General features: G+C 38.2%; 1 protein-coding gene across 1 annotated transcript; it reads right to left on the bottom strand.

Annotated features, from left to right (window-relative positions):
* Positions 1-2,005: 2,005 nt before the first annotated feature.
* On the bottom strand, positions 2,006-27,517 carry LOC135082874 (facilitated trehalose transporter Tret1-like). The gene is made up of 8 exons (XM_063977638.1): positions 27,167-27,517; positions 23,965-24,194; positions 23,307-23,477; positions 14,982-15,134; positions 10,162-10,288; positions 7,959-8,194; positions 3,419-3,613; positions 2,006-2,538 (listed from the first exon to the last, which is right to left on the bottom strand). Exons 1-8 carry the CDS (start codon positions 27,249-27,251, stop codon positions 2,272-2,274), a joined length of 1,464 nt encoding a protein of 487 aa, XP_063833708.1. The 5' UTR covers positions 27,252-27,517; the 3' UTR covers positions 2,006-2,271.
* Positions 27,518-27,930: the final 413 nt, after the last annotated feature.

Raw genomic sequence — 27,930 nt, 5'->3', positions numbered from 1 at the left:
TGAAGTAGTAAGATTTTTGCAATTGGGCCTTATGAAGCGTATCCACAATTTATGGTATGAAATTTTCTAAAACTAAGCTACTAAAATACACTCGCGAGCAAAAGTATAGAATCACCCTATTGAGTGATCTTTAGAACTAAGTATGACTGAAGATTAAATGAAAGTTGGTACCAGTTAAAAGGTTATATTATCAACTTTAACTTTATAGGTACCTACCATAGATACATAGAACAAAACAACAGCTGATTGCATACTTTGGCTCGTAAGTATAGTAAATGTTCTTGGATATTTCCAAAATGTGAGATTTGTGTGTAAGTAACATTGCACGTGTGGTGACTAGATGAAGAAAATATCCAAAAACATTTTTATATTCATTAAATAACATGGCATCGTGGAATGTAACTTCTATTCATACCAGCTAAATATTTGCATTTCCTACAAATGATTTCATACTTTTCTATTCTGCAATTTTATTATTATGAATAGTAAGCTGCCTAGTTACTACTTTATACACATTGAATTGATAATTCATAATTAAACGTATAATAAACGTTTTTTAGTCACCTATTTATTTACACTTACACGTGGCACTTATTTTTAAGTTTCGTTTAGTGTTGAAATGTCTTTTTAAATTAGTCTTCAGTTTGTGTATATTTTGAGATGAAATTCAGATTTGAGGCGTCTAGTTTCAAATCCCGCTAAAACGATTTTGCTAAGATTTCGAGAAATTGAAAATAACCGCTTATCCATATAGGTTTGGCCTTAGGCAAAAAAATATATGATACGAATTATTATTGTCATCTGGCAGTACTAACAGTAATTCCTATTCACCTTTAAATTAAATATAATTTGAATTATAATGAAAACTATTTTCATTTTGGCGTACTTTGTTACGAACATTCCGTTTTAATGGGATTTGAAACGGACATGTTGTATTTTAGCGGGATTTGATAAGAACAAATTGTAATAAATGAATGGCGTTCTACAATAAAGTCTAATATTAAATAACCCAAAAAAAAAAAAAAATAATTGTCCGTATAATTTGTCCATTCTATAATATTCAAAGCGATTGCACTTATTGGTTAGGTTATTAGATTAATCAAGTTTTATCGGGTTATTAAAAAAAAAACAATTAAATTATAGCATGTAAATAAGAAACTTTTATAAATTATTTTCTCAATCTCGTCTTTGCCTTTTTATAACATAATATTTTTTCCTAGACATCTGGACATCAGGTGATCCATCTGCTCGTTTGCCTCCTGTCACATAAAAAAAAACATCCCACGATATTTATTTATTTACTTCACTGACTGACTGTACAGGGATATAAACATACACACATACATACCTACTCTTGAAACACATTACCCTCCTGCACTCGGGTAAAAAGTAACATACCTTTATAATTAAATTCGTCTAAAGGCATTGAGCTAGTGAAGTTTCTATAATCCCAGTAGTGATCACCAACACTTAATAGTAACAATAACCAACGACGGCTAAATGGTTAATTTTGCATAACACCATCAAAGCTGCTTCAAAAGTAGTTTTTTAACAAATTTCTCTTTCCGTTTCTGGCGCTCCTTGGTGCGTTTCCAGGCTATTTCATTACGTGGTTTCTTTCTTGCGTCTTTAGGGTTACATTTTTCCACGAACTGAGATAAATCTTCCATTATTTTGGATCAAAAACAATAAAAAACCGCAGCAACCTTAAGCATGTTATGAAAAAATCTCCATACTGATTTCGCAGTCACGTGACCAAAATACCGTGCTGCCATTGGTCAATCAACTTTTAGAGGGTTTTGTTGAAAGAAACGGACGGCGTTTTAGCGGAGTTTGTAACACAAACCAAATTTTAAGTGCTAGTTTAGTAGTCTTTTAGCGAATTTTGATCGAAAATGATTGAACAGTATGATGAGAAAATTGCAGTAACGTCATTTAGAGATATAAACAGAAATTCGTTGCAGGAGCGTTTTAGCGGGTTTTGAAACTAGACGACTCATTTATGACCGATGTGACAATACAGTAAAAAATATTCAAACGTCGATGCCAAGTAATGCTGTGTCCCTGTGGCTAAAATTTAGGACATACCGAATATTGGCGACATTGGTCTTTATAGTATTTAGTACTTCATAGCCCTTAATATTTTAGCATTCACAATCTTAACATTATTGTCTTTTATCAGCCACGATTATAATTCACAGAATGTATTCTTCACAGGACATTCGTCTTTAGTAACCCTCAATTAAGTCCATTAGACTTCCAAAGTCCTATTCACACATGATTGATTTCCACCACATCCTCCCCTTTCTTTTCTCTCTTCTTTCCCTCCAAGTCTGCATAAATATCCTCTAGACTCCTCATCTTAGTTTCTGGCACGCAGAAAATAAGGTAGAAGACGTTCGAAAGGCATATGACACTGAACATCCAGAAGGTGGAATGGTATCCAATCCAAGAGTTGAGGGGTGCGAAGAGTTTGAGCAGAGCGAAGTCTGTGCCAAGAGATATGGCCATGATCAGTGTGGCTACCGTTCCTCGGAGCTGGAAAAGAAGAATAGGATAAGTAAAACATACAGCTACTTTCCAGCTGAAGTACACCCATGTATCAGCTAAGTCAAACTACGCAATTTAATCAAATTCTCCATTTCATCACATCATTAGATGACCATCTTTTTGAAAATTATAAATAACTTGAAAAAATCGAACTGCCTAAGGCGGGAATTGAACCCACGATCATCATTTTGCCTCCACTGCAGGTATAGGTACGTGAACGTCCCTCCCTCTCTAATACCAGTTGCACGGAATATGCACGGCCATGGACTGTCTACACAACCCACGCTAGCCAAACGGGTTGTGGAGGCAGGTATGCTCAACTAAATGGGAAGTGGACCAAAGAACCACGACAGCCGAACGGTGAAGGGGTCGGACTAGCCGACTCGTGATCAGGGGAACGCGAGTTCGGTCTCCGCCGCCGCTCGATTATTGTGGTAAGCTCACTCTTGATACAATCATAATTTAGCTTAGTACGAGGGGCTAACGGCACTATTATCATCATCATCATCATCTCAGCCATAGGACGTCCACTGCTGAACATAGGCCTCCCCCAATGGCCGATGGGGCAGCAAGGTTCTGGAGTGGATTCCGCGTACCGGAAAACGCAGCGTGGGACGTTCATCCACAAGGTGGACCGACAACATCATAAAGGCAGGAAGGCGCTGGACGCAGGCCGCTAAAGCCCGGTCTCCGAGCACGTAGAATTTCGTCCAATGACCCCAAGCTACCCATCCTTATCGTTCGCGTGTAATTATATTGCTTTCGCGACTGTGCGACGGGCGCTCGCAGTGAGTGCGAGCGCGACAGCAACAAAATTGCGCTAAAAATCTTAAAAATACTAAAAAGTTTCTAACACCAAGTTCCTTACCTGGAAATTGAACATCTCTGTCATGATTACGAACGGCAGAGGCTGCAGGCCTGACGCATCAGCGAAAATGCACACGCATAACGCCACGATGGGCACCCAACCTGGCATGGCTACGCCCACGCTCTGCAGGTAGAACCACGCGCCCAGGAGGCACATGCTGAAGCCGGCCACTACGCTTGTAACTGCTAGCAGAGGCTGCAAAAATAGGAAGCAAAATCAGTTGTCAGCCGTTTGGTGTAGTGGTTCAGAACGGACTACTATGCCGAGAGGTCCCGGGTTCGATTCCCGGCCGGGCAGAAATTGAAATGATGAATTTTAATTTCTGTGACGGGTCTGGGTGTGACTATGTATAATATTTATGTATTTAAAAAAAAAAAAGTATATAAGTAGTATATCCGTTAAGCTAGCACCCATAACACAAGCATTAAGTTGCTTACTTTGGGGCTAGCTGGCGCTGTGTGAAATTGTCCAAAGATTTATTTATATTTATATTAACAAAATATAATGTATTTCTTGCCTTCGAACCTTAAAAGTTCTTTTAAGTTCATTCTAAGAGCACTTTGACGGCATTTTATTAATTAAAATTGTCTTTTTTTTTTTCACTTTACGAAGCTGGCTTCTTACTACCTTGGCCTGTCACTGCTAGTAGGTATAGGTTGCAATGAGGGTTTTCGCGGATGAAAGATCCGCTAGATAGCGGGACGTGGATGTGGGGTTTGACTGCTGCGTGATTGGTGGATTTTGACATATCTGTCAATGTCATGTCAAAAATAACCAATCATGCAGCATTTGGACCTCGCGTCTACGTATCTGGCGGATTTTTCATTCGCGAAAACCCTCATTGTTTCACTTTCCGAAACTGGCTTCTTACTACCTTGGCCTGTTACTGCTAGTAGAGGTTGCAATTGAAGTATTTTAGTTTCTTAGCATTCTTTTTTATGGCTTTTCATTATTATTCCCGATTTTGTTTTCCGAAGATAGAAACTACTTATGCTCGTGTAGAAACTCGAATTTGTATCGTTTTTGTAAATACTGACGGGAAAATAAGAGTTCTTAAACACCACAGAAAAAACTATGAAATTGTCGACTTTTTCTTTCAGTAATTCAGATTACCAATAAAAGATTACTCTTATATTGTTTTATCAAACAATAGGTGTAAATTAATGACTATGAAAACCGATAGGTAATATCGAAGCAGAAACAGCATCGTTTCTTTACCAACAAGAACTTTTCTAGACCGCAATATGGTTGATAGATAGCAAAAAAAAATTAGAGCTTAGAGTTAGAAATTAGAGTTTCTAGAAGGCCATCCAAACTACTAATAACAGTGACAAGACTACTGCCTGGCACCATATAATTAAACATAGACCTGTAATTGTCACTCGTTTTATATTACAGGCTGTCTACATATGACTACTTATTAATTAAACTTTCGTGACAACAAATTGCGATTTATGGACATAGCGATTTCTTTCACAATTTCTATTAGAAAAAAATACCTATCGATAGGTTACGTTATTCTGATGAATAAATGCTGCATAAGTTTTTCTCTAAAACCAATAGTTTGACTGGAAAAAAATATTTTCCATTTTCGTTGTATGGAATGAAACATAAAGTGGTCGATTTCGACTAAGCCTTGACAGATCTTGCTTTGAAACTACTTGAGCCTTGTTCTATGGCTTGTTGACTGTAATCCTACGCTATCAGCGCGCATCCAAAGTTGCCCGTTCACAAGTTATGAGGTTTTGAAAAATTAAAAAAAAGTAAGTAAAAGTGACTTTTTTTTGGAATATCTTTAAAGATTTAACAAAAATATAAAGATTTTATACGTTAATAATGTAAATTAACCTTAAATTACTGCTAAAAACACATTTTAATAAACTTAAAAGGAATTAAATCAGCGATTTTTTTTCACAATTTCTGTTTAAAAAAAATACCTATCGATAGGGTATGTTATTCTGATGAATAAATATTATGAACGTTTTTCTCTAAAACCAATAGTTTGGCTGGAAAAAAATATTTTCCATTTTCGTTGTATGGAATGAAACATAAAGTGGTCGATTTCGACTAAGCCTTGACAGATTTTGCTTTGAAACTACTTGAGCCTTGTTCTATGGCTTGTTGACTATAATCCTGCACTAACAGCAATAAAAATGAAAATTAAAGTAAGTAAAATTGACTTTTCTTTAGATAAGACGACAAGAGAAAGGTTAATTACATTACTAAAGTATATAATTTTCATGTTTTAGTTGAATCTTTAAAGATTTATACCCAAAAAAAGATACTTTTACTTACTTTAATTTTCATTTTTCGGAACCTCATAACTTCTGAACGGGCAACTTTGTGCGCGCGCTGTTAGTCTAGGATTATAGTCAACAAGCCATAGAACAAGGCTCAAGTAGTTTCAAAGCAAAATCTGTCAAGGCTTAGTCGAAATCGACCACTTTTTGTTTCATTCCATACAACGAAAATGGAAAATATTTTTTTCCAGCCAAACTATTGGTTTTAGAGAAAAACGTTCATAATATTTATTCATCAGAATAACATACCCTATCGATAGGTATTTTTTTAAACAGAAATTGTGAAAAAAAAAATCGCTGATTTAATTCCTTTTAAGTTTATTAAAATGTGTTTTTGGCAGTAATTTAAGGTTAATTTACATTATTAACGTATAAATTCTTTATATTTTTGTTAAATCTTTAAAGATATTCCAAAAAAAAGTCACTTTTACTTACTTTTTTTTTTATTTTTCAGAACCTCATAACTTGTGAACGGGCAACTTTGGATGCGCGCTGATAGCGTAGGATTACAGTCAACAAGCCATAGAACAAGGCTCAAGTAGTTTCAAAGCAAGATCTGTCAAAGCTTAGTCGAAATCGACCACTTTATGTTTCATTCCATACAACGAAAATGGAAAATATTTTTTTCCAGTCAAACTATTGGTTTTAGAGAAAAACTTGTGCAGCATTTATTCATCAGAATAACGTAAGCTATCGATAGGTATTTTTTTCAAATAGAAATTGTGAAAAAAATCGCTATGTCCATAAATCGCAATTTCGCTCCATAGTGCGTTGCTTTGAAGTCTAATTTAAGTAGTACCTATTCCCAATTTCAGAATTACGTGGGCATGAAACTTTAATGAACTAACCAAGTAATTAATTAATCCGAATAAGTCGGGGTTTTCATTAAGAATTAAGTTACATAGATCAAGGAGTGTTTAATCCCCTATTTGTATCATTTGACTTGTTTAACTAGGTAAATCTCGAGCACATTTATTACTCATGTGGTAAGTGAGTGAAATTGGACATTCCACCAGCACGCGTTTCGATAACTCTTTTATAATGCGAACAACTAGGGTGGTATTCGCTGCCTGCTGCTGTATTTCCTGAACACTATAACACGGTAATAATCCGGGTCTTTTCAAGGCGAGAGTGAATAGGAACTTACAGACAGGGTAGATGTGTATCATCCTTTTTTTTTTTTTTTTTTTTTTGCGCAGGAAAATACTTTGCGTATACCCGCCGCCTCGGGGGAAGCGACGGGTTATGTGGGACTCCCTTGTCGGGTGGCAGCAATAGCGGCTGTCACCCGACAAGTATACCCACTAAAAACCTGCGGTGCACCCTCTGCGTTTTACTGGCACGACGTGGGGTCCTACAGATTCAGACCACGCCGTGCCGACGCATGGCCCAGCCTTTGCCGGGCCTCCCGCGCTAAAGAGGGGGTCTGCCGGTACACTGGCAGACCCCCCAGACAGGGTGGGACCGTGCAATGTGGGTGATGGGCCCCCCGGCCTAACACCCACTGGTCTCACCTAGGGAGGCGGAAGGAGGCGAGCGAATCTCCTCCTTCTTCCCCCCGGCCGTCTGCGCCGGAGCGCGTGGGCTTCGGGATCTACTTCCCTAGCCCGTTCCGCGGTCTCCTTCTGCAGCATCACCTCTTCGCAGAAGGAGACCATGGCGTCCCACGCGCTCTCGCCCAGGAGCATCGCAACCACGACGCTGGGGAGCGCGAGGTCCGGACCAGTCACCGCAGTCAGAGCCCGGCGCTGCTGGACCCATGCTGGGCACACCTCAAGGGTGTGCTGAGCCGTATCTTCCGCAGCGCCGCACTCGTGACATTCAGGGCTCGGCTCTCTACCGATAGACTGTATCTCACTTAACACCAGGTGCGATTGCGATCATATACCTGCCTTGTCATGCATTAAAAAAAATTAAGAACTACCACGCGAAAAATACTCCAAGATCTGGACAGCAGCGAGCAGGATTGACTGCTTGTTGCGCGACAATGCGATGCTGGAGCTGTTAGGAACCTTGCCAGCTTCAGTGAAGATGTGAATGGCGTAGACCAATAGGTACTTATCAATGCATTAACTGGCATTCTAAAAAGGACCTAAAGATCTGGGCAGCAGGAGCTAGGACTGTTTCTTATAAAAATTAAAGACATTCACCTTCCTTCCAGCTCGAATCGAGCTAGCACGCCAAAATCAACCTTAAGATCAAGACAGCAGCGAGTAATTCAAACAAAAAATGATATTTACCTTCCTTCCAGCTCTGTCCACAAGCTGGCACGCCAAAAACGACCCAAAGATCTGGACAGCAGCGAGCAGAATCGACTGCTTGTTGGGCGACAGGGCGATGCTGGTGTTAGGATCTTTTCCAGCTTCAGCGAAGATGTGGCTGGCGTAGACTAAGACAGCGATGCAGCCGCAGAACTCTCGAGTAAGGTTCACTATCAGCGCCACCCAGAAGGCTTTGACTGTGGTTTTGTCAGAGACTGTAAGAGAAAGGGTTTATTAGAGAAACTACACGTCGTGTAATATTATAAACAAAAGGTTGTGGAAATGGATATATGAGATTTTGATGAAAAGACAATCTTATTAACTCTCATAAGCTTAGTCATGAAGAAACGTGAACTTGGCAGTGTAAATAAAGCATCTTCAAGATAAAATTGTTCTGTGGCTGTAGCAAATATTATGCTTCTTTTCTGAGCATCTTCAATCAGCGCCCGAAATCTTCCAAATTGCTAAAAGAGTAACATTGGATTGGCCCTAGTACACAATAAATTTGCAAGGATGTATGCTTGACCTTGATTTGTTACCTTACATAATAATATTACGTTCATTCTGTTATCATTAATTGAGATATTGGGATCTTGTATTAAATTACTTTGAAACAATTACGGAAGTAACTACGTATATTATTATTATTAATGAAACAAATTAAATTGCTGAGTTAAAACCAATTACTCGATTTCCAATTATTACCCAACTGCGCCAGAAGGAATATTTAAATTACTTTCATCTAACTTCATGAACACGAGGCTCAGTATGAGAAAATTTCTATTATACGTGTTATACTCGTAGGAATGTTCTGTCTCATTATGAAATGTGATTTCTCACGCCTGGAAGAGTTTTTAGCTTGGACTTTGGAACTCACGGCGAACAAAGTCCTAGCAAAAAAGTAAAATAGAAATAGTCACCACATTTCTTACATCGGACTTTGATCAGACATAACAAGTTCCTACATCGATGACTAGTCTATTGTGCTACTTAAAACTCATTCACGTGCAATGAGAAAACAAAAACACACGGGTCAATTGGCAGGCTTGATCTACTATTTGAACCCCCGTCAATTGATCCCCGGGTGCCATATGACACCCAACAAACGAATTACAATTGAAAATAATTGAGACCCAGTTCCAAGGACACGACGTGGAAATTAAGCAATTGTTACAATAAATTTGTTTGCCATTTTTATCGTTTGGGCTGTTATTGTCGCTGTTATTGAACACAATTGAATTCAAATTGGTTTTCTAGAAAGCTACGTATGATTTACAATACATCTTGTTATTTGGTTCATAATGGATGGTAATGGTACAGAAAGTTCAACAAGGAATTTTGGGCTTATTCTTTTGCTCTGTACTTACCCAAATTCAAAGAAAGAGGGTGAATTGAAATAAAAGTTTCAGGACTTGAATAACTTTGTTGTTGGCATTAGCACGTTGAACGTAAGTTTATGAATAACTAAACTTAAAAAACATACCCTTCATCCATTCTTTTGGCGCAGACGGGTACTTTTGATATTCTAAGCGTGTACGCGAGGCAAAATTTTGAAATTTCAAAGGTTTTCGAAAGGAGACTGATTTTAGAGATATTTCGAAGTAACTTAAAGTCTGCCTGATACAGTTTTCACGGGCAAAAAGTTGCCTTTAAGAACGCTGAAAAAGACTTTAGTATACCAAGACTCGTGCCGATTCGAAACGTCAATTGATACGTTTTTACCTTTTTAAAAGTGTTTGTATGTTGCCAAATCCTATAGTAGTGTGAATTCATCATCATTATCATTTCAGCCATAGGATGTCCACTGCTGAACATAGGCCTACTTACCCCAATACTTTCCATGTTGATCGATTGGTAGCGGCCTGCGTCCAGCGCTTCCCTGTTACCTTTATGATGTCGTCGGTCCACCTTGTGGGTGGACGTCCTACGCTGCGTTTTCCGGTACGCGGCCTCCATTCCAGAACCTTGCTGCCCCATCGGCCGTCAGTTTTGCGTACCATCTGCCCTGCCACTTCAGCTTGCTAATCCGTCGGGCATATCTGATCCGATCTCGTAAAGAAACACCGAGCATAGCCCTCTCCATAACACGCTGTACAACTTTGAGCTTCTGTATAAGGCCTATAGTGAGAGGCCACGTTTCCTTGGACGTTTCAGTAGTGAGAATTAAGACTTTATAACTTACACAATAATCTTGGCGAGAACTTCAGCTCGCTGGTGGTCTGTTCTATGATGAGCCTGTCCACCTCCTCGCTGATCGACTTGTCGTCTTCTGGAAGAGACCGCAGCCAGCACAGGACCTTGACAGTTTCCTGAAAAATTGGAACTTATTAGGTGGTGGTAAGGGCTAGAATTCTTAGAATAAAATTGTCCAAGTGCGTGTCGTGCTACGCGCAGTGTAGGGTTCCGTAGTTGTCCGTCGTTAACACAATATATTTCAGAAGCAAGCAATTACTTCATTCAATATTTTTTTCTAAGGATTTTTTATTAGGTAAGTAAGTTATTTTATAATACATGAGTTAAACGACTATTATTACTCTTTAAACTAACTGATCTATCAACCATCATAGTTTTCCTTGAAAGTTCATAAATTATTATGAATTTTTCCAGATTCTTTAATTTAGCCAACCAGTTTTTAGAAGTGGAGGAGGGGGAGGGGGGGGGGGGGGGGGGGGGTGGAGGGATCTAGTTCCATTCCAATGAAGATATTGAAAGTTTTGGAACTAGAATTTCTCTTGAAATTCATCTTTAATAGGTATTGGAATGATGAAAATTGAAAAGGGATATCCTTAAATCATATTAAGTTACCTGCTATTAGGGCTTCCTATAATTAGACTTGTAAATGAGAAAATACAGGAGCTCTACTTTGTTGTTTAAGGGTTGGATAGTTACAGAAATTTAACTAACTAGGTAAGGAGTTTTCGATTCATATTGTTAACAAACATTAACAAACGTCAAAAATCTGTCAATCTCCATACAAAAAACACCGGTTATCGTTTTAGTTACGGTTAAATTTAGGTGGTGCAACTCAGCCTTAATGTCAAAAAGTTTACTGCAGTAAAAAAAAATTTCTCTTTCAAATCGTTTATGTTGCTCCATCAACTCTGCTTACGGTTAAATCGACCGTTACAAACATAATAATCTTCACAATTTCGGGATTCAACAGCAGATTATCTCGTAAATCAGCGTTTCTTAACCTTTTTTGTCCACGGACCCCTTAGGAAATCAAGCACAATTTTAAGGACCCCCTTAATAAAAAAGCAACGATAAAATTCGATTACGAGACTTTTGGTGGCATTTACTTCATAATCATCCCCCAATGATTTCCACAATGGCCGGTTGGTAGCGGCCTGTATCCAGCGCCTTCCTGCTACCTTTTTGAGGAATTTACTTATTATTCTTAAATGGTCCTTAGATAAACCTGGGGGACCCCAGGGGTCCTCGGACGGTAGATAAAGATACACTGTCGTAAATTATTTATGTGCACTTCTTCCAGATTTTCCACTCTAAAACGTCTAACAGCATAATTTTCTTCCCCGCCAAGTCATCAAGATTTCAATCAATGTAAATTGCACACGAACGGAGTAAATGTGTGTGATTGTTTTTAATTATACAATGGCAGATATAATTGTTCATCTGCCTTTTCTCATTGTGCTGAGATTGCTTCACACTTTGTATGAAAGACGGCACATAGAGTTACACATTGCCGCATCTTATGCTAGTTATATTAGGTATTATTTTTAATAAATGTATTAGATTGATATGCCGTCGACTGTTCAGTATGAGAATTGATGCACGTTGCTACTAATAGTTTTCCGCCCGTATTCACAAACGATGCTTGCTTAAGTAAAGCAGCAAATCGAATGTACAGCGTTAAAAAGAGCTCTGTGATTGGTTCGTGTGTCACCCTGTGCGCTCACGAGCACTGTGAGACCTCATAGTAATGTTTGTGAATACGGGTGTTAGTATAGCTAAGTAAACCCAGTTCTAGGAACGTATACTCTAAATCGCTTACTATGGGCCTCATAAGAAGGCTCAAGGTCACCCAAAGGGCGATGGAGCGGGCTATGCTCGGAGTTTCCCTGCGTGATCGAATCAGAAATGAGGAGATCCGCAGGAGAACCAAAGTAACCGACATAGCTCGCAGAATTGCTAAAATCAAGTGGCAGTGGGCGGGGCACATAGCTCGTAGAGACGATGGCCGTTGGGGCAGGAAAGTTCTCGAGTGGCGACCACGGGCTGGAAGACGTAGCGTGGGCAGGCCTCCTACTAGGTGGACCGACGATCTGGTAAAGGTCGCGGGAAGAGCCTGGATGCGGGCAGCGCAGGACCGTTCATTGTGGAAAACCTTGGGGGAGGCCTTTATCCAGCAGTGGACGTCATTTGGCTGAAAAAAGAAAAAAGAAAAGAAATACTCTACCTAGGTACATGAATATTGTATTACTACTTGATAACAAGTTCTAAGTCTCCAATCCAATTATAATTAACTAGCTTAGCCCCTGACTTCGTATGCGTGAAAATAGGTATCCTTCCGTTTGGCCAAATTACTTTTCGCCAAATTTCACTTCGCAAACAACTTATCGCCAAAGTTTCATTTCCCAAATGAACTTTTAGCAACTGTACTTTTCGCAACTAATTCATTTGGTCAAATTATCATTTGGCAAAATTTTACTTGGCAAATGTTTATATACGATATCGTAGTCATGGCTGAGACCTTGGAGGATCTAGGCACAATGCTCGATGGCCTCAGTAGAGCCTCTCAACAAGTGGGCCTCAGAATGAACATGGACAAGACAAAAATCATGTCTAATGTCCGTGTTGCACCCACTCCTCTGAAGGTTGGAGACTCTACACTCGAAGTTGTCGACAATTATGTATACCTGGGACAAACAGTCCAGTTAGGTAGGCCCAACTTCGAGAAAGAGGTCAATCGTCGAATCCAACTCGGATGGGCAGCGTTCGGGAAGCTTCGCCATATACTCATGTCCGAAATACCGCAGTGTCTCAAGACGAAAGTCTTCGGGCAGTGTGTGTTGCCAGTGTTGACATATGGATCCGAAACGTGGTCGCTTACTATGGGCCTCATAAGAAGGCTCAAGGTCACCCAAAGGGCGATGGAGCGGGCTATGCTCGGAGTTTCCCTGCGTGATCGAATCAGAAATGAGGAGATCCGTAGGAGAACCAAAGTAACCGACATAGCTCGCAGAATTGCTAAAATCAAGTGGCAGTGGGCGGGGCACATAGCTCGTAGAGACGATGGCCGTTGGGGCAGGAAAGTTCTCGAGTGGCGACCACGGGCTGGAAAACGTAGCGTGGGCAGGCCTCCTACTAGGTGGACCGACGATCTGGTAAGGGTCGCGGGAAGAGCCTGGATGCGGGCAGCGCAGGACCGTTCATTGTGGAAAACCTTGGGGGAGGCCTTTGTCCAGCAGTGGACGTCAGTTGGCTGAAACGAAAATGTTTATATAGCAAATGTTTTATTTTGCCAAATATTATATCCCAAATAATTTGTTTGGTCAAATTGACACTTCACATACTTACCCGTTACCCACAAATCAAATCATATGGCACATGATCGTGGTTTTCACAAGAATTTTATGTAAAACAAAGAGATAGCAGAAAATAGTGGTTGCAAAAAGTAGGTAGGTATTGCAGAAAATAGTAGGTTAGGTTAGGTTAGAACAGTGACCCTTTAAAATCACCTCTATTGTTAATTAATGATTTGGAAATTTCTATAAAAATAACAAAAATATGAAAATTAATTTAGAACAAATTTTATATTAACTACCCACTAAACAAAATAATAATCACAAGCTAATTTGTATTTCATTCTATGCACCAATCAAATTGTTACGTAAAGAAATATTTTTGCCAAATGAAACATTTGGCAAAACATACTTTGCCAAACAATAATTTGCTAAACAATAATATGCCAAAAACGACATTTGCGAATTAAAAGTTTGCAATAAGTTGTTTTTGCCAAATGAGAATTTGCCAAATGAAAATTTGGGAAACGTTGTTTGCGATGTGATAATTTGGGAAACGTTTTTTGGCCAAACATTAGTAATCCGTGAAAATAGTTTGAATAATATTTCCCCTTTTGCAACATTTTTCTTTTACTGCTCCGCCCCTATTGGCTGTAGGGTGAAGGAAGTTATAATTTAAAGCTTTCCTCGATAAATGGGTTATCCAACACAAAAAGATTTTTTCATATCGGTCTTGTAATATTGAGATTAGCGCCTTCAAAAAAACGAAAAAACTCTTCAGCTTTATTATTAGGAGATTTAGCAGTCATTATTTCAGGAAATTTATCAGGTTTTAAATGAACAAGGTGTCTAAATAATTAATTGCGACACCTTTAGACTGGAACTTAAAACTTTAATGACTTAAGTTGCTTGGGCGTATCTTAATAATTAATTAATTACTAAGAAGTTGGCACGGACCGTTTTTGGAGGCGTTATTTTACAGTATTTTATTAGGTACTTAATAAGTACCTAAGATAAGTACTACTTATCTCTGTTTACCTGCTTTCATGGGTTTATTTTTTCATTTTTGTGCATGAATATAGAAGAATTGTATTGGTCTGGGTGTTTTCTTATGTTAAAAATGACATTCACAAAAATTAATTATAATTATACTACTTATACTAGTTTTAAGACCACTATGTTTACCCAAAATTGTGCAAATAAATATTTGAATTTGAATTTGAATTTGAATTTTATCCGTTAGCTACATAGTTAATCCATAGGATAACGTAGCTTTCCTTAACGTTCCTTAAGTTGTTTTGTCACCTGTCATCCACTTAGCACTGGAGGGAAATCAATCCCTAACTTCGAACTCCTATTGTATGTTCTTCTAATTCATTTCGTTGCGGGTCCAATGACAGTTTAACTTTCACAATAAACTTGACCTTCACTGGTTGGGTTTTTATTGGCGGTCAAGCTGTAGATCCTGGCGACACAGGAGTTGCAGCGGTGGGAACGAGAGGTGGGAATAGTCGCTTACCTCATTCTTTCCAGACTTGATAAGGTAGGAAGGAGTCTCTGGCAGCCGCAGGAGGATGCAGAAGTGGATCAGAGGGATCGCCAGCAAGATCCATAGCACCGTGTGGAAGGGAAGCAGGTCTCCCAGTATGAACACCAGCAGGTTTCCCATCGTCTGTAACAAAATGAGATTTATTATTTATTATTGTTTGCTTTTATTTAATCTCTATTAATATTATATTTCATGTTGCCCGGTTGGTAGCGACCTGCGTCCAGCGCCTTCCTGCAAGCATTGGGGGAGGCCTAGTGTTCAGCAGTGGACGTCTTATGGCTGAGATGATGATGATGATGATGAATATTATATTCTGCGAAAGTAACTCTAGTCTTTCTGTTTAGCTTTCACGGTGTCAATCAATCGGTGTAATGTGCGCACTTCCATACATGCCCATACTGATCAACTGCCCGACTAAACTATCGGCCGACGAAAAATCGATGGTCTGCGCTTAGTCTAAATCACTTTTGTAGTATAGAGACAGTTTGAGCCCCCGAGAAAGAACAAAGTATAGATTTTATCCGGTTTTTGCAACAGGGACGCGCGCGATTAATCTGTGACAAAATTTAACAAGGGCGAAAATGCTAATTTTTAAACGACTTCTGTCAATTAAAGTTGCCAAAGATAAAATTAAATTATTAATTTAATTATGTAACTAGAATTTATTTAGTCGAATTGAGAATCTTCTCCTTTTTGGAAGTCGCTTAACAATATTATAATCCAGCGTGTCTCCATAATATTGTATAGTATGACATAATATACAGTTCAAAGTACGTAAATATGCTCACGTAAATTAAAAACAAGTTTTATTGGTCTCATTAAATGAATGAATGATAGTGTGCGTCGATTGTAAGTGGAAACTGATAGGTATTTTTAAACGATTTCTCTGTTTGGGTGTCAAACCAGGAGATTGAAACCAAGACCTTCTGATTGAAAGAATCCAATTTCAACCACTAGTCCATAGAGACTTTTACAAAGAACTAATTTGTTTACCATGCAAGTTATTAAGATATTAAAAATGCAAAAGAGTTTTCCTCTTTGTACTACTATTGGTAATGCATACATTTTTTGTATGCATTCGTAAGTAGGTACACAGTTCCTCAATTTCAATACTGAGAAGTATTGCACGTAATATAGTAGCGGGAGTCCCCACGTTCGTAGAAAAGGCTGTTTTTATGCAATAGATAAATATGGATTTTCATTATCATTATTTTAACTAAGTAAATACCTACAGTCAGCGTCAAATTGTTCGTGACACTAACTCAAAGTAGCCAAAAAGTTCGCAACGCGTCTTTGTTACAAAAGACAATGCCGGAAATTGGCGTCTTTTTTTTTTCGCGCGGCCATCGACCAAACCAATGGATGTTGCAATTTCTTACAAAACTTGTGCGCAAAAAGCAAATCTAGTATGAAAATTATCAAACTTCTAATGCTCGTAACTCAGTTCAGACTGAGTTTAGAGGTATACATGCCATAGTAAGTTTGGTTTATTACACTATTTTGTAATCAAAAAACAAAGTTTGGTCGATGGCCGCGCGAAAAAAAAAAGACGCCACCTTCCATACAAAATCTGGCATTGCCATTTAATAAGTGTGATGTCGCGCAGGAGAACCAAATTGATCGACATACTTAGCTCGCAGAATTGCTAAAATGTAAAGTGGCAGTGGGCGGGGCACATAGCTTGTAGAGACGATGGCCGTTAGGGCAGAAAAGTTCCCGAGTTGCGACCACAGGCCGGAAGAATAGAATAGAATAGAATAGAATAGAATAGAATAGAATAGAATAGAATAGAATAGAATAGAATAGAATAGAATAGAATAGAATAGAATAGAATAGAATAGAATAGAATAGAATAGAATAGAATAGAATAGAATAGAATAGAATAGAATAGAATAGAATAGAATAGAATAGAATAGAATAGAATAGAATAGAATAGAATAGAATAGAATAGAATAGAATAGAATAGAATAGAATAGAATAGAATAGAATAGAATAGAATAGAATAGAATAGAATAGAATAGAATAGAATAGAATAGAATAGAATAGAATAGAATAGAATAGAATAGAATAGAATAGAATAGAATAGAATAGAATAGAATAGAATAGAATAGAATAGAATAGAATAGAATAGAATAGAATAGAATTATTTTTATTCGTCTAATTAATGGTACATGTTCATGAGTGTGTACTTACAAGCTACTTATAAATTATTACAGTTTGCAAGTAATTACACTAGGGGTATAGTTCATATCCGAGTACCGGTCCTTGGGAGAGGGATCATTTGGTTGGTGGAACTGTTTCTGTGATATTTTTCTCGCAGATTGCGCAGTTTCAGTTCCCCTATTAGGGGCAATGAGGACAATGTGTTCGCACATTCCGTAAGCGAGCATTTACGTGTCAGGCGTGGTGGTGTGAATGCAGGACCCTAGTAGGCCTGGGCGGGTGGGACCTTTCGCTTGTCAAGTGGTTTGCTGCGCTCGCGCTTGTTCACAAATTCAACCGTGCCAATTCTATCTGCGTAGAGGAGGGGGTTGTATTTGTTGTGTCGAGTGTAGGCCGGAAGACGTAGCGTGGGCAGGCCTCCCACTAGGTAGATCGACGATCAGGTGAAGGTCGTGGGAAGAGCCTGGATGCGGGCGGCGCAGGACCGGTCGTTATGGAAATCCCTGGGGGAGGCCTTTGTCCAGCAGTGAACGTCATTTGGCTGAAACGAACGAACGACGTGTGATGTCAACTTTTGGTCACTTTGGGTGTAACGAACTAACTATTTGACGCTAACTGTACGACTTCATTAGATTTTAGCGCATCTACCTCATTTGGTTCTGAAAAGTAGGTAATAACGAAAGAAAAGTTCCTCAATTTGAATACTGAGAATTACGTAATTTAGTAGCGGGAGTCCCCACGTTCGTAGAAAAGGCTGTGTTTTTATGCAAAAAGTAGATAAATATTATGGATAGTAAGTAATTATCGATTTGATCGCTGGAGTCACTTTTCGTAGTCACATAATAATAGCCCGATATTGTTTCGATTTCGTTTTTATGCGTAGGTATTCGATCGTTGCCTCCGCGGTAATTCACCTGTTACCTATTTTGAAGTTCGGTTTTATCGGATGTGTGATTAAACGACAAATAGCCGAGTTGCGATTCTATCGAGTAAAGTACCTACGGCCAACGAGAAGCGATACAAAAGGTCGATTCGACTTTCGAATTGACAATCTATTCTGTCTCTTCCCATCTTGTGTATTTGTCGTAATGTCTCGTTCTCCCGCCAAAATATGTCAAAGTCAAACCCTTAGGCTGGGTTGCACCATCTTACTTTAACTTTGACAAACGTAAAAAATCTGTCAAATTCCATACAAAAAGCACCGGTTATCGTCATAGTTACCGTTAAAGATAGGTGGTGCAACCCACCCCTACTATTTCAAATGACAATGACATTGGGTTTGTTTACATTTGGTATCGCTTCTCGTTGGCCTTACTTTAATCGAAATGACACGTAAACACGCATTTTAGACTGTTTTTCAATAGGACGACTTCTAAACGTTAACGGCATTTTGATTATTACAAAATACGTGAATTAGGCCGCAAGAATTCTGGTCTATTCAAAAGCGGACATAATACCAAATAATTTCCTCCAAAAAGTTTGTAGAGGCTAAGAAACCTGTATAATAATCGCTCCTTATTAAAGTTCTTAGGAATTATCGGCATCCTAATCGTAATTTTACCTAAACTTCTTAGAAAATGAAATTAGAGGTAAAATAATCAAGATTAGAAAGTTTAAATAGGATTATGTCCTTCAAATTCCCAAATTCCAGGCGTTTGAAGATAGTTCTCTAGACGTAGACCAGAATGTCCCAAGCATAATTAATTTGTAAAAGCAATCAGTTTTGTAGTAATAATCAAAGGGTGAACTCTTAAGGCTGGGTCGCACCATCTTTCTTTAACTTTGACAAACGTCAAAAATCTGTCAAACTCCATAAAAAAACACCGGTTATCGTTATAGTTACGGTTAAAGTTAGGTGGTGCAACTCAGCCTATATCTCTAGTTTAAAATTAGAGCTCTGCGATAATTAGATAAAAGATTTGCCTAGTTAAGTAAGTACTAACTAGTATTATTAATTACCTATCTGTGGTACTAATATAGAAAAGAGAACTTTCTCCCTAAAAGGTAGGTACAGTTGGCGTCTGGCTTTTTGACTTTTGGTACTCTGGGCCAGAGTAGCCAATAAGTTCGCAATATGTCTTGTGTTGTCAACTTTTTGGCCATGGACCTATAAAAAAAGTCGGACGGATTCTCATCAACAAAATACTGTGACATTAGGATACACCAGCTTGCCTGTACGTACAGGCCGGCACGCACACATTCACACCCTGACGCACCACTTCGAGTGCAAACTTCACACAGTTGACACATTTAGGCGGCGAAAAAACAACACGAATATGACATGTCTTGTGTGATGAAATTGTGTAAAAACCATTCTGTTCGAACAAACAAAAATTAAGGAATCACATTTCACAGGTAAAATAATAATCCAATCACTTATTACCCGACATTAAAATATTGAAATTAATTGAAATCAAACGTCATTCACTCGAAAAAATAATACGTCAAAGACCAGTGTTCTCAGTTATTTACGTGGGAAAATTACCCGAAATATGGGAAATAAATAATAATTTTAGGACTTTTTAGTTATTTATTACGCATACTATGGAAATAAAATAATTTATCATAATAATTGTGTTTTAATGGGATATATTTTTATAGTAGGCCAGTAGAATTAGATTTTAAATCGGAAATAATTCCTACAAAAGATTTTATTGCTTTAATGGCTTCATTGCTTGTCCATTAAGACTCTCCTAGGTTTTCGACTTCGACGGAGTTGTGCTTAAGTGGTGGGGGCCCCCGAAAGGGGCGCCTTTTCGGTTTTCCGGTTATACCGCGTAAAGGACTTACCCTATCGAAAAGTGGTCTTCCTGACGGTTGAAGGGCATTTAATCCTGCATTAAATAAGACCAAATTCATATGTTTTGAACAAACCGTTCTCGTGCAAATGTTCGGCAAAGTAGAAAATATGTGTATAATTAATGAACCTCTCCACGTCCAATAGCTCGTCACCCGTAGGCTCCCAAGCCTTGTAAAGGGTCGCCTTAACTAGCGTATCCCTGTCAAGGCTCACGAGTTGGATTCGCTTATCCTTGTTCGTCCCAGCCGTTCCTTAACTGTGGTTGCTGCACCTCTTCCTGGCACTCTCCTGAACGACTCTGTGTTACCTAATGTGGCTGCCCCTCTTCCTTGTACCCTCCTGTACGATTGCATTGCTTAGCCATATGCCTGGTCCAAGGTTCGACGCCACAAAATCAACTTCGTACGCGTGAAAATAGTTTAAATACTATTTTCCGTGCTTGCAACATTTTTCTTTGTTGCTTTGCCTTTATTAGTCGTAGAGTGATTATATATATCCTATAGCCTTTCTCAATTTATGAGCTATTCAACACAAAAATAATTATTTCAATCAAACTAGTAATTCTTGAGATTAGCGCGTTCAAACAAACAAACAAAAAACTCTTCAGCGTTTTAATATGAACTTGTTGTTGTTGATTTTTGGCGTCGAACCTTAGACCAGGCATACGGCTAGGCAACATAGTCGTGCAGGAGGATACAAGGAAGTGGGGCAGCCACAGTAGGTAACACAGAGTCGTTCAGGTGAGTGCCAGGAAGAGGTGCAGCACCGCAGTTAAGGAACGGCTGGGACGAACAAGGATAGGCGCATCCAGCTCGTCAGCCTTGATAGGGTTACACTGATTGAGGCACTCCTTTTCAAGACTTGGAAGCCTGCGGGTAACGAGCCATTGGACGTGGAGAGGGTCATTAATTATACACATATTTTCTACTTTGCCGAACATTTGCACGAAAACGGTTTGTTCAAAACATATGAATTTGGTCTTATTTAATGCAAGATTAAATGCCCTCTAACCGTCAGGAAGACCACTTTTCGATAGGGTGAGTCCTTTACGCGGTATAACCGGAAAACCGAAAAAGCGCCCCTTTAGGGGGCCCCCACCACTTAAGCACAACTCCGTCGAAGTCGAAATCCTAGGAGAGTCTTTATGGGCAACTAATGAAGCCATTAAAGCACTAAAATCTTTAGTAGGAATTATTTCCGATTTAATTCATTTTTGTGTTTAATTCTACTGGCCTATAGGCAGGTTTGATCCTTCCCAAAAATGTGGAACTGCGAAATTCAAATTTTCTAACATTGATTGCAAGTCAGTGTCAGGTTGTATGTTAAAATCTATCAGAGATAATAATAATTATATTGATGATGCTTATGATTATGATTATAATGTACACAAGATTCGTAATTTGTAACTGCGTGAATCATTTTTGATCAACATTATGTACATACCCTGACACTGACTTGCAAACAATGTAAGAAAATTTGAACATTGAAAATTTCGCGCCTGCCTCAACGCATTCACCTTTCATCCTTTTCAAATTCTGTCTACATTTCCAGGTAACATCTGCCGATCTACGTTTTTCTTAAAATAAATGGGTAAAATGTTTTGGCTAACATGGCATCCCTAAATTCACTCACACAATAGACAGACGCCAAAATTTTGCGTCACAGTTTTGTTGTGGCGCGAGTTCCGTCCGCCTTTTTTTATAGGTCCATGTTTTTGGCCACTTTTGGGTATCACGAACTATTTGACGCTGACTGTACCTAACTACTATAGTAATATTTAGAATCAAAACCTCGTATAGGCTCAAAATGGTGACACAACATCACATCGTTTTATGCTATGTTTAAAAGTTTAGGTTTTATCGCTTAGTTAGACGACGGCACGTCAACCTACACACTGTGGCATCTTAAGTACCTACCTATAGGTGCCTGAGGTATGGGAGAGGGCTAGTACAGTGATTCGTCCCACAATAGGTTCGTCCCACTGGGACGAAACACTGAATTCAAAAAAAAATTCTTTTTCGTTCTGGATTCGTCCCATTTAATTTAATATTTAACATAATGAGATTTAGTACCGTCAGAAAGTCAAAAAAGAAAAAATGAATTGAATCAAATAAATCAATGATTTTAAATTTTATTTATTAAAATTTTTTGCTGATCTACGAGTATTAATTTATTCACGTGTTGAGTTTCTTTTAAATACAGATATTGTTAACAAATTCATGTTTTCATTTATTTCATTGACTTTCTGACGGTACTAAATAATAATAAAAGAAAAAATTAAAAATAAGAAAGAAAAATGAATAAAGGAATAATAATAATAAATCTCATTATGTTTTAGAATTAATTAAATAGGACTAATCCAGAACGAAAAATATATATTTTTTTGAATTCAGTGTTTCGTCCCAGTGGGACGAACGTGTTGTGGGACGAATCACTGTACTAGCCTGGGAGAGGTGGGACACATGACAGGAGGGGTGACATTGACATAGTAAGATGTGACACATCTGAAGTCTCGTTAACTTTTGACGTCACAACGACACCCTCCCGTGCCGCTCCCATCCCCAAGCATTGGCTTAGTTAAGTGCTAGACGTATAGTAGGTAATAGAGGCGAGTTAGCAACAGAAATATGTTTAGAAATAGTCAAGGAGTACGGTCAACTTTACATAGAAATTTTAACGCGTGCTAAAATCGTCACGACACGAATAGCAATCGCGATTAATCGGATTACATCCGAATAATTACGTTAAGGATCACGATCCCTCCGCTTCTGGTAAATTAACGGGAGAGGTTATTTTAAACGGTTTCTTTGAGAACGAACTGTATTGGTTTAGTCACGGAAAGGTTACCCTAAACGGATGAAAAGGTTTGTTTTTAATTTGTAGGCCAAAATATAAATAGACTGTTGCTGTGCCCGCGACTTCGTATTCGTGAAATTTATAGAAAGTTTGAATAATATTTCCCGTTTTTGAAACATTTTTCTTAACGGCGGAGCAGTAATTACCTATTGGCTGTAGGGTGATGTTATGTGACCTAAGCTCGATAAAATGGGCTATCCAACACAAAAATATTTTTTCAAATCATTAATAAAATTAAATAATTAATCATTACTACACTGGCATACGCTATACGGGCACATAGTATGTAGGTACACAGAACTGACGGCTGATGTGGTACCAAGGTTCTGGAGTGGGGACCACGTACCGGAAAGTGCAGTGTGGGACAAAAAGGTAGGCGCTGGATGCAGAAAGCTATCAACCAATTAATCTGGAAATCATTGGGGGAGGCCTATGTTCAGCAGTGGACGTGCTGAAATGATAATTATGATACTGACCTGAGAGAATATAACGAAGGTGCCGGTCATGCCTCGTATGCTGTCCTCGCTGATTTCCTTCACGTAGAGAGGGCACACCACGAAACCGCCGCCCGAGCCGAAGCCGATGAGTGCACGTGCGCCGATTAGCGCGATAGGGTGCGCGCTTATCAACTTGACTGCCCAGCCGAGCTGTAGTAAAAAGGCTACTTTAGTACATAAAGCTCTGGGTATATTACTGAAGCAATGTTTCGAAAACTAAGTCGGGAAGCAGGAAGCATTGGATTAAGAGCAAAGTTTCCCAAACTGTACATCGGAACGCCCTAGGGTTCGGTAACCTAGGGCAGGGATTCGGGACTATTGTCACATCTCGTTCCCTCCGCTGCAACTCCTGTGTAGCCAGGATCTACAGCTTGACCGCCAATAAAAACCCAACCAGTGAAGGTCAAGTTTGTCGCGGGGGAAAATTAAAATGTCATTGGACCCGCAACTAAATTAATCAGAAGAACATAGGAGGATCCACTTCTCTCTAGTGCAAGTGGATGACAGGTGACGAAGTTGATGGTGGAGGGACAGTCAACTTTTTTTTATGAACTCCTAAATTTATGAAGCTCCCTGATTTGAAGCATTTGGAAAGTGAAGCTTGACCCTGACTATACCAAGACAAAATAAAACTTACCGCTATAGGAACAGAAGCACACAGCAGCGCGTTCTTCCTCCCAAACTTGTCAGCTGCCACGCCATAGACAAACACAGCTACGGGCGCGAAAATAAACATGATGGACGCCATCCAGGATACGTCTTCTTCTGACAAGGGCGACGTGGAGGGCGAGTAGTCGCCCATGAGAAGCGCCTTGTTGGGCGAGATCCAGCCCATGGCTGTTCCGTAGGCCAGGATCGGCATGCATACTGGAACAAGAGAGTTTTACATATAGTGATTGTCAAACATTAGCTCATCATCATCTGTTCAATGGCTCAAACTTAGAGTGCAAGTGTGGTTTTGTTCCCCAGCCGACGAAGCACATGATGTCGTACCCTGCGTGCCCAAACAACTGCACGTAGGAAGATTTAATGAAGGCTACTGACAACGCCACTCTTGTGGCGGAGTTTTGGGCTGAGTAGGTTTGTCGACACGACAAGAAGAAGCTCACGAAATTTAAAGGTCGATTCAATTTCACACATTCATCATTTTTTTAGCATATAGTCGCATCTTAAAGTAAAATTTTAAGTAACTTGATAAAATCGAACTGCCTAAGGTGGGAATCGAACCCACGAATTTCGCTTGCCGGGCGACTGCTTCAACTTCGCTCAAAAACGTGTCATTATAATCATATGCCACGATTAACAACGAGATTAATTTTCACAATTTCCTTCAAACGAGATAAAAATTCTGTATTTTCATATTTTATTACATTTCCAATTAAATCAGAAAGCTTTTTAATTAACTACCTCTAATTGAATAAGTTTCCTTAATTTTTGAGACGCGGCGGGAAATTGCTAGCAACTTCATTTAGCGACTTTAAAAGAAAAACGTAATTAATCGTATTAATTAATTTTATGATGATAAAAACGTTGGTAAGACAAGAGGTAAACAACATGGGGCTTGTTAAAAAACTTAAACACGTGTTTAAAATTACATTTCAATTTAAACAACTGTTCAACACCAGTTTAACTTTTTGTAATAAGGCCCTGTGTTTTTTCGGGCTCTACTAGCAATAATCACTTAAAATTAAGTTAAAATTTAGTTACCTACATAACTATTCAATACGTGTAAATCAGCCTTTAGACGTTTTTGAAGTTTTCGTGTCTTTGCATAACTAGCTGCAGGTAATTATAATTTTTATTCCAACATAGTTATCACATAATTCCGCGTGCGGTCCTGAAAACGCACAACTAACGTCCAGCAAAACGATTTATTTGATAGAGCCCAAAGAATGTCTCTGCAATCAAAGATAGTTATGTAGAGCTATGCACATCGTTGGGGCAAAGACAATTGGTTATTTGACACCATAGTCAATTGACATACTTTTTAAGAGCTACGAAACTCTCTCCCATACGTGTCTATGTCGTCGCAAACTCATTGACTGTAAATACTTATTGATTTTAAAGAAATTACGCCCGTATTCACAAACGATGCTTGCTTAACTGAAGCAGCAAATCAACGCACAGCGTTGAATAGAGCTCTGCGATTTTTTCGTGTGTCACCCTGTGCGTCCACGCGCACTGTGAGACCTCATAGTAATGTTTGGGAATACGGGCATTATGCCATAGACCTAGCTATGATGTTTCTATTTTCCGCCAAGAACTGCCTATCTTAAAAAATTAAGCATCAATAGTGCAACCTCTGTAAGGTAGCCAGGGTAGGTAGGGTAAGCCGTGTGGTGACGGCAGAGTAGAATAAATTTTGTCACCAACCCCTACTCTTCCCGCGGGTGTCGTAATAGGCGCCTTAGGGTCTACATATAAAACAAAGAACGGGTAACAGAGCAGCGCTCTCTGAAAAACATCAATCTTTTAAACTGCGATCTCCAACCCGCCTGCCAAGTGTGGGGATTATGGCAGAACCCTCCACTATAGTGGAGGAGACTCATAGTCCAGCAGTGAACTGTAAAGGGCTGTTGATGATGATGATGAGGGTGACCACTGGTAGTTTCAGCAGTGGAATTGGCTACAAGAGATGATGATGATGATGATGATAGAGCAAACAAGAATAAAAGTGCATCAATGTTTAGGAACAAGTTATTCGTAATTTATTGCAGTTATTATGTAAGTAACACGTGTGGGTGAATTATTTGGCAGCGAGCACTGCACTTTGATACGATGCACCGTGGAGTTAGTAAAAATTGAGATTGATCTTCATTTTTGGGAACAAATTGATAGTAATTTTTAAACTATTACTTATTATTTAATTTTAAATTTATTAAAGATATTAATTTATTTATCTTCAAAAGCTTATTATTTTCCTAACACGCTATGAATTTATTAAACAGTATTTCAAATTACCATTTTACTTCTTAAATATTTTTACTTAGTTATCACGTCGTTTGATGGGGAATTCAAGTCAACCGGTATACCATTTTCCCTTAATTTTGTAGTAATTTTAAATAAAAATAAAATAAAATAAAGTAAATTATTATTAATTGTCGTTTTTTTGTCAAATACAAATATTTATTACAATTATTTAAATAATTTCTACAATATTAAATAAGTAGGAAAAAAATTCTTAGGCCTGACTGGTATTGTATGACATGTCAATGTTTAAAAAATGTTATCTGCCATGTCATGAATGATGGGAGAATAGTTAATTAAATGCCCTATCCAACCGATTGTTCTCATTGTGCTATGATATTTATAGTTCTTGCCGCGTCTATTTTTACTATAGGGAAATGCAGGTGTTTACATTGATGTAATTAATTAATTATGATTTAAAAAACTGAAATTATTTATTGTACTAAATAATTTATTTTCTTATTTTGTATTTTAATTAGCCGATTTACTATTATTTATTAAAGTTATTTTAAGATGCTGTTATTATTTATTATTGCAGTGAAATAAATAAATACATTTTGAACATACAAAATTATTCGTAAAGCGTAATATTATTATTATTATGATAAACTGGCTTCTACTCGTGATTGCGGTTTTTACCGAGTGTATATTATGAAAACCCTGTGATTTATTTTTTATATGTTTACCTAATATTGCTTCTTCATTTATTAAAAATATTTTTATTCTAGTGTTTTCTCTTTGCTACCTACAGGTATTTTGGATTAATAATTTTAATAATAATTAAATTAAAGCAATGATCTAACATAATGCTAAATAAACCTAAGAAAATTACTTAATTAACATAATTTTACTTATTATTATTATGTACTTACCAACTATAGACATCAAAACTTGATTATGTTTGCTCCCCATCTTTTCTCCTTTAGTCGAATTGACTTTGTACACTTTGTTCACCATTTTTACTAATTCACAATAACACAAACTTATAATTAAATAGGAACTTTTTTACAGTCTTTAAATTAAATTACTTTTAATTTTTAAGTCAAATTAAACGTCAAAATTTTCCCGCCAAAATGCGCACAGATCAAAAACTTTTCGCGGAGTCCGTATAAACTGGCGCGACCGAAAAGTTTTGACAATTTTTTAATCGAAAGAGGTTTTATAATATTCGTTTTATATTCTATGCGCGTTATCACTGCGGCTTTGATAGCGTGTGTATGCGCACTGACCGTTTGCGTGTTGCGCATCTTTTATATGAGCGATTGTCGCCAATATTATTAGGGATGAACCTGGGATGTCTTCCGTATTTTTTTTATTAATAACGATTGAACTTTTATTGATTTGCATCTTCGGTTTACAATAACATAATGTATTTGTATTTATAATGCTAGGTGTACTTACTAGTAAAAAGTACCTATCTCTCTCAATTATTCCTAAACTATCGAAAAACTAGTTACTGATCGTGAAAGTGCTTCACGAGCTCTATCAAACGGTATCAATAATACAGAATAAACTGGATCTATTCGAAAATTCAATGTTTACAGCTTCCATACATTTAGTAAAGCCACACAATGTTAAAAACTATACAAGATATCGTAAAACTGGTTACTGATGCTGAAAGTGCTTCACAAGATCT

This window comes from Ostrinia nubilalis, chromosome 22, assembly GCF_963855985.1.
Source record: "Ostrinia nubilalis chromosome 22, ilOstNubi1.1, whole genome shotgun sequence".
In the NCBI taxonomy this organism is placed as follows: Eukaryota; Metazoa; Arthropoda; class Insecta; order Lepidoptera; family Crambidae; genus Ostrinia; species Ostrinia nubilalis.
This window is presented reverse-complemented; position numbering and strand designations above follow the sequence as displayed.